We start from the raw sequence: 11,964 nt of genomic DNA, 5'->3' as shown, positions 1-11,964 counted from the left end.
ATGTGTCATGAAACACCAAGTGTGACATTTAATGATCAGGGGATCCTGTACGAATTCAGTAGAAAAGATTGTATAACCCGAACAAGTACAAGAACATTATAATCTGTCTCATATGTCAATACATCCCAACAAACAACAACTGGAGTTGCCAATAAGTCACTGCCAGAACATGGAAATAATCTAAACAGTAACGGTGCAGATTAGACACATTCACACAAGCCTTACGAAATGTTGATGAACATCACTTGTATTGTTGTTCTTCAGATCGACCTTTACCGTCTCATGCTTGGTCTTTACCGTAACAACGTTCAGTCGAACACAGATCTGATAGATTATCCTGGGTCTACCCACAGACCCCGAAGTACACGATGTGTGTGTAAACTGACTAACCCTGCTTGCAGCAGTCAAGGATCCAAGAGTTCAGTTGCCACAGTGTCAGTCGTAACACATAGACTCTAGTCCTGCCTTACATAGACATGGACAGTTGCCACAGTGTCAGTCGTAACACAGAGACCCTGGTCCTGCCTTACATAGACATGGACAGTTGCCACAGTGTCAGTCGTAACACAGAGACCCTGGTCCTGCCTTACATAGACATGGACAGTTGCCACAGTGTCAGTCGTAACACAGAGACTCTGGTCCTGCCTTACATAGACATGGACAGTTGCCACAGTGTCAGTCGTAACACAGAGACTCTGGTCCTGCCTTACATAGACATGGACAGTTGCCACAGTGTCAGTCGTAACACAGAGACCCTGGTCCTGCCTTACATAGACATGGACAGTTGCCACAGTGTCAGTCGTAACACAGAGACCCTGGTCCTGCCTTACATAGACATGGACAGTTGCCACAGTGTCAGTCGTAACACAGAGACTCTGGTCCTGCCTTACATAGACATGGACAGTTGCCACAGTGTCAGTCGTAACACAGAGACCCTGGTCCTGCCTTACATAGACATGGACATTGCACTGGCAGAGGTTGCTCATTGACCACGATTACTGACAGTATAATATTGACATACAAACAATAGTACAACTGTATAAACAACTTATATATTATTATAACGTATTTCAACATGTCTAAGTACATTTCACCCACCCCGCCCCCAACGGCCATAAAACACAGATGAGAAAACAGTTAGTAGTTTCGATCTTCTTCCTTTTGCCATCAGCTGTTATTTTTTTCCTCCGAGTTAAAAGATTATTTTTGCTGCAATATTTTTCGTATTTGATTATATCAAATATTATGAGACGTAACATGTAAAGAAAGAATTTCTCGGTCCGCTTCCGACAATTTTTGCCGCACATATGGCACCCTGCCAACACGTGTCGACGTTCCAGGGTCAGCGGTCAAGCGGATATCGTCTGTTTCCGACATGCTGGTGTACTCTGTCGCAGACGTTCCTCGCGGGGAGTCGTCATTGCAGCACCGGCACCATCGTTCAGACAACGTCCGGAACACGTAGACTCTTCTGAAACGAAGAAAGAAAGACTTATACTCTCTATGCGTAGTGACATAGGATGAAGATCCATCACTGGAGGGCCTTAAAAAGAAACGACATTAAATTCACATGACATCTTACATCCTGTAGCTTCTGGAGACATAGTTCGTGTCAAATTGTTGGGATATATGACTCGAAGTGTGAGGCAATGTGACATACTCTATGACAACTTGATATGTTCGACCCATACTGCTTCAAGTAAACATTCATAGTAAACACGTGTATACATTTATGTAGATTGTGTGTATAAGCTTCATTTATAATCAACCATTGGTACCCGAGAATACCACGTAATGAAGCCATACTTAAATGGTAAATGCATTCTTCACTATCTACCGAAGTTATGCATCCTCCACCCACAGCTGGTGCTATAGTCCTAGTCTGTTTGTTGTTATCGAACTATAACATGTTATAAGTCATTTTGAAAATACATTCATACAATCTCTCATCTTCAGGAGCTATAAGCCTTGCCTCATTGCAGCTGGCAGTTACATGTCTACCGAATGAAGTGGTGAAAAGTAAAACGAGATTTGTGATTTCGAAAACCACGTTCATACTTCCTCACTGAATGATGGTTAATGCTCTACGGACCAAAACAAACTGAAAGTCAATGTGAAAACCGCTTATAATGACACAAAATGCCTGCATTTCCAACTAACGGCTTCACTTGTTATTTTTCTATTAAAACACATGTAACCTAACAGCTACTCGTGTTCCCAAAGAGTTACACGTGTTTCTCAACAACTTCACCTAATGTACACATGTGATTTGTTGGAGCAACTGAACTTTGCATTGCTGATACGATTTTCTCAACAAGATGGGATTCCAAAATCAATAATTCTTCATGAACTTCTAATGACCTAAGCACATCAATTTCTCCATGGAAGCCTCAACATTTCAGTTAGATTTACATATTTCATCAATCACTAAACAGTTGACAGTTACTTCCATTTCTTTTGTGGACACGTCGTTCTTTGCGGGATTTCAGAACTGACATTTTGATGTCTCTCGAAAAGACTTTCGGCAATGAAGTTAACATGCCTGAACAATTCGCCCTGTACAGCCTCATGCAGGTGTTGCTTTTGAACGAACCATTTCTGTTTTGCATGGAATATGTGAAACTGAGTTGCGTGTGCTTTGATGCGTCGTTTCAAAAATCGGCTTCATAGTGGAGAAATGACTAAAGTCAAACAGATCACAGACGAATAAAGAAAATACAAAGTGGTATTTTAATCATTAAGAAATTTAGATTTTTTTAATGGAACCTGTTCTTATCATATACTAACGGAAAAAACCGTAAGTGTGCTTCATATTAAATTCAATAAAAATAATTTTATTTTTAATTAAATAATGCAGCTTTCAATACATATTCATATTAATATCTCCTCGACTTTAAGGTCGCGATTCACTATTTGCACGCGCATGTTCCCTGACGACGCACAGTTTTGATGTTTTCGTGTTGATTGGGAACACGATACTCACACACGTTTTTTTTTTCATATGAACAGCACACAGGTGCTCGTAAAAGACTTTTGCTTTACCGTAAGTAACGCTTACCCAATACCACGGCTTGCTGAAAATCAACGTCTCGCGCCCTGGGTCTGCTGCACACAGGGATGGCACAAACAAAGTTGCCAGAGATATTAATGTTCATCGAAAAATAGAATACCATCTTTGGAGACATTATCTCAACAGGACACCACTCATGACTTGCCCCGGACCGGTCGCCAACTCCGTAAGATAACCACACAATATAATCAGCTCGCACAATTCCTTGGTTGAGACCAAGAAAGGGCAGGGACCGTTTGAGAGAACACAACATCCGCCGCCGACGTCCAGCGATACATCAATTTTGCTTCCACGTCATCGTCAGGCACGCCTGGCTGGGTGTAAACAGCATCTGATGTTCAGACGACAAGGCTTCATCGGGACAGCTCTGATTGTCCTGCTGGGGTCAACAGCATCTGATGTTCAGAAGACAAGGCTTCATCGGGACAGCTCTGATTGTCCTGCTGGGGTCAACAGCATCTGATGTTCAGAAGACAAGGCTTCATCGGGACAGCTCTGATTGTCCTGCAAGGGTCAACAGGCGTCCAGGAGAACGTTTTAGCGACGCTTTCGTAAATCATCGTCGTCAGTTTTGGGGTGGAAATGTGATGGTATGGGTTGGCATTACTTCTCACGGGAGAACACAACTCATCCTTGTTAATGGTTATTTGAATGGCGTACGCTACCAGGGGATATTGTTCGTGATAAAGTTCTACCCTTTGTGTAAACGCCCATTTGCAGCAGGATAATTCCCGCTCACACGTTGCAGGTGTTGTCACAGACTTTCGCATTAACATTGCTTTAACACACTTTAACATTGCTATACTGCCATGACCGGCTGCTTCTCAAGATTTCTACCCCATAAGACATCTGGAATGGGATGGGGGACGCTTACGACATGACCAGAACCAACGGTTAACGCCAGCTCATTTGGCTCAATCTTTGGTTGAAAATTGGAACAACATCCCCCAGGCTATTTTTAATCATCTGGAGTCATCAAGGAGAAGCCGCTGCCTCGCCTGTGTCAACGCAAATCGTGGTCACACCCGATATTGATATTGCGTGTCTCTCTGTCTCCTGTTACCAGGTTTTGTCAATTGCCCAAATATGATATTATTATTGTCAATAACATAATATTTACACCACTTTCTATGAAGCACAGTTGATTATTATCCGTAAATATATATTGAAATGCAAAGATCTCAATGGAGCTTCGAAAATGTAACAAACATTACAGATAACGTTGAACCGTTTCACATAAACAATTAAATGTCGATCAGACATATACCATTAACTCGACTGCATATGTACCCATAGGATGCACGTGAGGACATATCATTTTTTCAGACGAACGTGTTCATTATGATATGTAGTTCCTGCGAACGCCCAAATGAGTATACACTATATACCTCTTATAAAATGCAAACTTGTTCATTCACTTCAATTTCACATTGTAGCTCCATGACATTCCTGTACAGTTGCGTTCGACTTTGCAAATAAAATTGTTTTCTTCTGGTCTTGGTCATTCATTTTATGACGATGCTGTGAGGAATAAACGTCTGTCTAATGACACAAATGCACAGAGGGTAAGCGCTGCCCATGCCAAGCCGCAAGTTGGTAGGCAGCAACTACATTTTCTCACTGGACAGTAAAAAATGTTATTTCCCTTTATTTATCTTTACTTTTGTCATCTTAGCTGTTTAAGGCTATTTTAGGACTTGTATCTATGTATCACTTGTGTCTGGTGAATATATTCTGAGATATGTCACAAAACAAAAGTACGAGTTGATTGTAGTTGGCTGCACGAACAAATGTATTTGTCTATTGCAAGGTTGTAGGAATAATACTGTCTGTGTAGTCATAATTAGTATAAGAATGTTACATTAAAATGAACAGATTACACAGCAGGGACATTGATGAAGGCATTGTAGGACGTTTCGTTAGTCCATTTATTAGCTCATAGTATTTCAACTACCTTGAATTGCTGCAAATTTGTGTGGCGTTAAGAAATAACGAATTCACTCTCTTGTTGAATAAAAGCGACAAAAACGCCAACATTTCTATAATCATATAAACATCCATTGTACGTGTCTGTCTATATTAAAAACATGTGTTCACGAATCATTATCAAATAGTGATGATAACAGGTGTTCGCGAAAAGGTGAGCGTATCATGCCCCGCCGGCGGTACAGGTCGCAAAGCCAAATCTAACAAAAACAAACCGGGAACATAGGTTACAAGTCGAAATACGGAATTGCATTGGACATCAATTTTATCATTGATGGGTCAAATATCATAATGTCATCCACGTGTCCTATCCTTGATCAAACACCTTTTGAGCAAGAGTTTCATGACGCTCTTTGAAATATCCGTAGAAAGAGCAAGTTCGATTGTACCTCAAATGTTGTGCGATATAGACACCAAAGGCTGGAGCTGCCATCATTGGTGATATCAATTAGGAAGTCCGGCATTTCACATATTGTGTTCTCAGTAAACTTCTGATGACATTTGCTTTCATTTTGAACAATTTGTCCCGAACCGCTGAATTTAAAGATGTAACTATTGTCCCCACGATTAGAAACAGATGCCTCCTGGACAAGGAATGAAGTTTTCCCTTAAGTTTGTCATGTGGGATACGGGGGTGTACAAAGTTGAAAAATCAAATGGGTTAAATTAATTGAACTTAGTTCTTTTCTGAAATTGAAAACATTCAAGCAAATGCCGTTCTGTGAATGTTGGAAATACGCCCTTCCTTGAATGTATTACAGATGGTTAATCGTTGAAACAGAGATTTGGTAGTACTTGCGTTGGACCAAGCAATAGATCTCTCTTTGTACAGACATTTTATGGAATTGTGGAATCTAGAGCAAAAGAGGAATGGACATGTCTCCAGGTTTAAGTGTCGAGTCAAAAGTTAATAAGCCAGATTTCTTCCTCGGTTAAAACACTGGCCTTATACTGGTGTTTGGCAGTATTCCATATGTTACTTATACCAAGGTCTTTCGTGTGTCTTTAGTACCAATTGGGCACTCAATTAGTTATGTGTGCCGTTTAAACCAGTCCCCGAGCTTCAAAGCGAAACATGATTTAATGTGTGAATCATGTCTGAAGACGTACAACTCTTAATATGGCCTACCACTGCCTGTCAAATGAATTCACTGTAATTATTAGGAACTATTCAGAAATGAAAAATGACTTCCGTCATTCCAAGAAGGATAAATGTCCTCATCATGGCCTCATTTTGGGTTTGTCGTCAATTTGAACGCAGAAACAAGTTATTAATGAGATGTTGTCAAGCTACAACTACCGCCACAGTGAGCTTATATAGAACAGCAACAACTTCGACAGTTTACACCAACTACCATCCACTCGTACAGAGTATATTTTGTTAAGTAGCTCTGAATATTGTCATATTGCCAGTATGAATTAATAATGTCGTTTTCAGGCTGAAAGGCACCTAGTTTTCGACACATACCAGTTTTCTACCAACTTGCGGTTTGGCAAGGACAGCGCTTAGCCCCTGTGAAATTGAGAAAACGGAATTTCGTGTTTTACATATTTGTGAATATTTTCATGTATTGTATACGCTTATGACAATATCATTCTAAAAAGACAATCAAATTTTTACGACAGCATGCAGTCAGTGAAGCAGTAAACGTTGTGTCTTCTGTCCAGATATATCTGAGGAGCAGGTAACTTTGTTTATTCTTAGCGCTCGGGATTACGGAATATCATCGTTTACAGAAATGAGTCAGAACTAGCAATGCTTTCGGTCGCGCACTGAGTGGTCTAGTGCCACAGAAGCGATCGGGGGGGACGTTTCAGAATGCATTTTAAGTTCCGAACCGAACCCTAATCGGGAAGCAAAATGCTTCAATGCAGAACCATTAGCCGCCCTATTAGGGCATGGATGTGATTACTTTAAAGGCGTGACCCTGAGGAAAGAGCCTGCGACGCATCGATTGTACCTAAATTAGTTTATGAAACCTAGCTATCTGAACATTATCATGAAGTGATACGATTTTAGTTCGGGTAAAATGTATTTTATTTCATTTTGTCCGATGATTACATATTAGCTTTTCTTTTACAAAGTATAATTTGATTCCAGACCCCGCTTGAGTCTCATGTCATAAGTGAGAATTAGTTATCGGCATTAGGTAAGGATCATCTTCAGGAATTTAAGGAATTTAGAAAGTGGGGATTCGTACAGTAAAACAGTACAGCTACTATCCGGGCGCAGTTAAAAGGGAAAAGGACACGATGAAGATTCCCTCGACTGGTACCACAGCATGCACGACATATATGATAGAGAAACAGGACGCAGACAGATGCACAAGAATTAGTTTTAGGTTGTTAAGCTTCTGAATGTAAGGTTTTCACTGAATATGGTTTTCGACTGGTAGGTACAAAGTAATCTGCATATGACCTTCCTAGAGAGTTCAAGTTTTATAAGAAATATATATTGCAGATAGAGTAACATTTGTCAGATACAACTATTCGGAAAGGAATGCAGTAAGCAATACTTTGCGTGGTACTTTACTGCTTACATAGGAAGATGTCCACGAAAACATGTAATCTACTTTTATGTTTCATAATCTACGTATTTCTCAAAGAGCCACTTACAGGGTTCTCCATAGTTCGCTTAGTTCATTAACTGCTGTGAAAAGCGACGGGACTGGACAAGACATAATTTATAGAATCAGTTGACACACAGCAGCTGTCTCCATGGATCACATTAGGACAGTACTGACACCTTAACTATACATCGAATATTATGTCAATATAGACGGGTTACTTGAAGGAGGACACATCACAGAACACTGACACGGAACGGCGCAATCCCTTTGTCACAGACAGTCCAAGTTTGCTTTCAATAATTGCTTGTCATAAATCCCACGATCACTGGCGGGAAAAACTGGAACAAACGCTATTGTGTTGACGAAATGAAAACGCCTTAACGAACCCCCCAACCCGCTTACTCTGTCAGCCGGTCTTAATTTGGTGATTGTCTAAGCACAGGGAAGAGATAGTCTTATTGTCTATGCTTTCCTCTCTCGTCCGCCTGATGCCCCCAGGGGGTAAGTCCTAGAAACATTATTAGACGATCTTACTCCTAGTTCCAGACACTTACCGGGGGTTTAAGAGCCATCATGAAAATGGCCCGTGCCGTCAAATTGATCAAGAATTATTTCTGTAGGACATTCTCATTAAATCCACAAAACACGAAAAGCATCTTGGCTGGTCTTTAGCTGGGATGGTTCATGTCAATCTCGTTACCAATAACAATCTCTGCGGCTTCTCTATAGAGTAGTTTTTACAAGACGGTCGTTGAAGAAAGAGCATAAGGTTTGTCGTGGTCACAGTAATTAGTGTATCGGAGATTTGTATGTTGGCACTCTAAACATATTTGATGCATGAGGACTTACAACGGGTAGATTAAGGAAATAATATTTTCAGTAATCAGATGAATCTCAGATTTAATAATGTCCGTTTCTCCTGATGTTCGTTTGTGTGTGGTCTCACTATTTGCGTCCCAAGATGGCATGCATATAACTTCATGATGAGCGGTAAGATGCTATTGTGAAATATAAACTTTACATTATTTGTCGGTTGTGAAGCCCACGAAAGGTCGAAAGGAAACAGTGTCTAGACAATACTGGAATGACGTTCGTCGTGTCAAATAGGGAATGTCCGTCCGAAGATCAATCGTTGTTATTAATTACATAAACGGCACTCTTTGTACAATAATTAACAAGACATCGGGTCAGGGAATCTGCAGGAAATCCCTCTACCATTACACGCAGACAAATTTGTCAGGTTTGCAAGTCATTTGACATAACAACCGCCCTTGCCTATGAAATGAGATGGAATATCTCAAACCGTTCTCCCACTCGCCATAAAGAGTGTGCTGGTATTATAGAGAGCATTAACAGTCGTAACAGACCATGTGACGATTAGTATATGGTAAAAGATCAATCTACTTTTTTGTATCTTGGTTTACGAATTTCTTTCGTGCAAAATTCTGGTCCTGGTCCAGAATTCTGTCTTCTAAAATTTAGGAAATTATTTCTTTAAATTGTTATTGTTTTGGAAGCCGATCTCGTCGATCTAACAGTTTAACATATTGTATGCACTGATTTTGTTGTGAATTTGCATTGGCGGAAACCAATCGCACGGCATTACAAAGGTTATATGTTCTTTGGGTTGAGGAAAGCCAGGGCATATTGTATAACTATAACTCACTGTAGGGGATGAGTAACTACAATGCCAACATCAAACAACGTTCTAAGTCTTCATTCGCCCTTTACCTGCCAACTTACCTTAAGTATCTGCAGATCCGTGTACTGAAGATGCCGTATATAACAGGGTTAGCGGCACAGTTTAAAGGGGCCAGACTTTGAACAAATGTGGATATCTTTCCCATGGTCGGTGTGTGGGGAACATAGCCGTATACTTGAAACAGGTTGAATATAAAGTATGGACTCCAGCATACGATAAAAACTGAAAAATACAGAGAGGGGATTATAATGTATGAAATATTGACAATATAGTTAGTATGTATTGTATAAAATGCATTTACCCGACTAAGGGTATTTAGAAAGAATATAGACGACCGAATGTTACTGAAGTACAGGATATATAATCGAATTAATCGAGTCGTAAGTCTATGTTAAAGTATGGAAGTTACTATAACCTTGGCGCTACGACAGCTTTGTGGAACGGATCCCTGAATACTAAAGGTAGGCCGTTGTATGGTATCAAATTCATACGTGTCACCTTTTGACGTGTTTGAAGTGTATTATTCTGTTAAACTCGACTGGATTATGATGTGGATCGCGTGGATGTCTGCCTATTCACACTCGATAGTGAAATTTTGAAAGAGTTATAAACGGCATGTAATACATATAATAGTAAATTCGCTCCCGCGTAATACCAATTTTATGAAACTCGTGAACAGATCTGGTATCTGACGAGCGAAAGCGGGCTCGAGTTTAGTATTCTATATATAATATACATATCGCTTTCAGATTGCCTATTCGGGTTCGGGTTTGTCTTGTAATTTATAACCCAAGTAGGATTAAGTGTGATGTCGGCAGTATTTCAAGCACATTTTGACATATTAAACCTTTAATCCCTTTACGAACCAGTCGACAAAACACAGTAAAACAACTCATAACATATCACTGAGTAGTAACTACTAATCTATCAACAAATATTACTAACAAATCTATTAATACTTGGAAACCACAAAGATCAAATTTTTACACAACGTCACAAGAATTCAACGTCAGGTCATTCAGGCTGTAGACCTCTGCTGCCTGCTACCTGAAAGGTACCTCGGCAAGATGTTCACCATAGTTCTCAACGCTGGCGGTTGTCGGCGAATGTAGTCGGATATTAAAATAAGCATGTTTAGCATGAGTATGGATAGAGGGAAGAATATTTAAGCTGCACGTATTGAAAAACGACTTTTAAAGAGTTCAATGAGCCATTTGTGACCTCATAATGTTCGTGTCACAGTTTTGACCATTAGGAAGTAGTAGTTTCAAGTCACAACTGGAATAAATAGAATATCTATGAAAAGGGAAATCCTCGACAGAAATACGAACTATCGCTCGCAAAGGAATAAATGGTGTAATAACCTATTGAGCTTGTTGCATAAGTATAACTCACCTAAAACTATTATGAAAGTCATTTTAATAGTTCGAACTTTTGCTTGAGGAATGATTCCTCGTGAACTGGTACAACTGTCGCTCCGAGAAGTAGTCATGCTTCCGGTTAAAAGTTCTGAAAGAGACGACAAATACAAATACACATGTACAAATTAACACTCTTCCAACATAGCACACATGTACAGTGTCCCACGTAAACTATCCAACATAGCAAACATGCATGTACAATGTCCCAAGTAAACTTTCCAACATAAAACACATGCATGTACATGTCTTAAGTAAACTGTCCAACATAGCACGCATGTACAGTGTCCCACGTAAACTATCCAACATAGCAAACATGCAAGTACAATGTCTTAAGTAAACTGTCCAACATAGCACACATGTACAGTGTCCCACGTAAACTATCCAACATAGCAAACATGCATGTACAATGTCTTAAGTAAACTGTCCAACATAGCACACATGCATGTACATGTCTTAAGTAAACTGTCCAACATAGCACGCATGCATGTACATGTCTTAAGTAAACTGTCCAACATAGCACACATGCATGTACAATGTCTTAAGTAAACTGTCCAACATAGCACACATGCATGTACAATGTCTTAAGTAAACTGTCCAACATAGCACACATGCATGTACAATGTCTTAAGTAAACTGTCCAACATAGCACACATTCATGTACAATGTCTTAAGTAAACTATCCAACATAGCACACATTCATGTACAATGTCTTAAGTAAACTGTCCAACATAGCACACATGCATGTACAATGTCTTAAGTAAACTGTCCGACAAAGCACACATGCATGTACAATGTCTTAAGTAAACTGTCCAACATAGCACACATGCATGTACAATGTCTTAAGTAAACTGTCCAACATAGCACACATGCATGTACAATGTCTTAAGTAAACTGTCCAACATAGCACACATGCATGTACAATGTCTTAAGTAAACTGTCCGACAAAGCACACATGCATGTACAATGTCTTAAGTAAACTGTCCAACATAGCACACATGCATGTACAATGTCTTAAGTAAACTGTCCAACATAGCACACATGCATGTACAATGTCTTAAGTAAACTGTCCAACATAGCACGCATGCATGTACAATGTCTTAAGTAAAGTGTCCAACACAGCACACATGCATGTACAATGTCTTAAGTAAACTGTCCAACATAGCACACATGCATGTACAATGTCTTAAGTGAACTGTCCGACATAGCACACATGCA

At 39.8% G+C, this 11,964-nt stretch overlaps 1 protein-coding gene across 2 annotated transcripts in view; it reads right to left on the bottom strand.

Annotated features, from left to right (window-relative positions):
* Window positions 1-1,185: 1,185 nt before the first annotated feature.
* Window positions 1,186-11,964, bottom strand: part of LOC124149523 (cardioacceleratory peptide receptor-like) — a 90,986-nt gene continuing 80,207 nt past the window's right edge. For both annotated transcript variants that reach the window (XM_048382581.1, XM_046521172.2), the window contains exons 8-10: window positions 10,724-10,837; window positions 9,370-9,550; window positions 1,186-1,471 (exon numbers count right to left, since the gene is read on the bottom strand). In XM_048382581.1, the coding sequence (XP_048238538.1) occupies window positions 1,237-1,471; window positions 9,370-9,550; window positions 10,724-10,837 (530 nt within the window). In that variant the 3' untranslated portion in view covers window positions 1,186-1,236. The remainder of the gene's footprint in view (window positions 1,472-9,369; window positions 9,551-10,723; window positions 10,838-11,964) is intronic.

This window comes from Haliotis rufescens, unplaced genomic scaffold (assembly GCF_023055435.1).
Source record: "Haliotis rufescens isolate VD_foot unplaced genomic scaffold, xgHalRufe1.0.p SCAF_4, whole genome shotgun sequence".
Taxonomy (NCBI): Eukaryota; Metazoa; Mollusca; class Gastropoda; order Lepetellida; family Haliotidae; genus Haliotis; species Haliotis rufescens.
The sequence above is the reverse complement of the archived record's forward strand: the minus strand, read 5'-3'. Positions and strand labels throughout refer to the sequence as shown.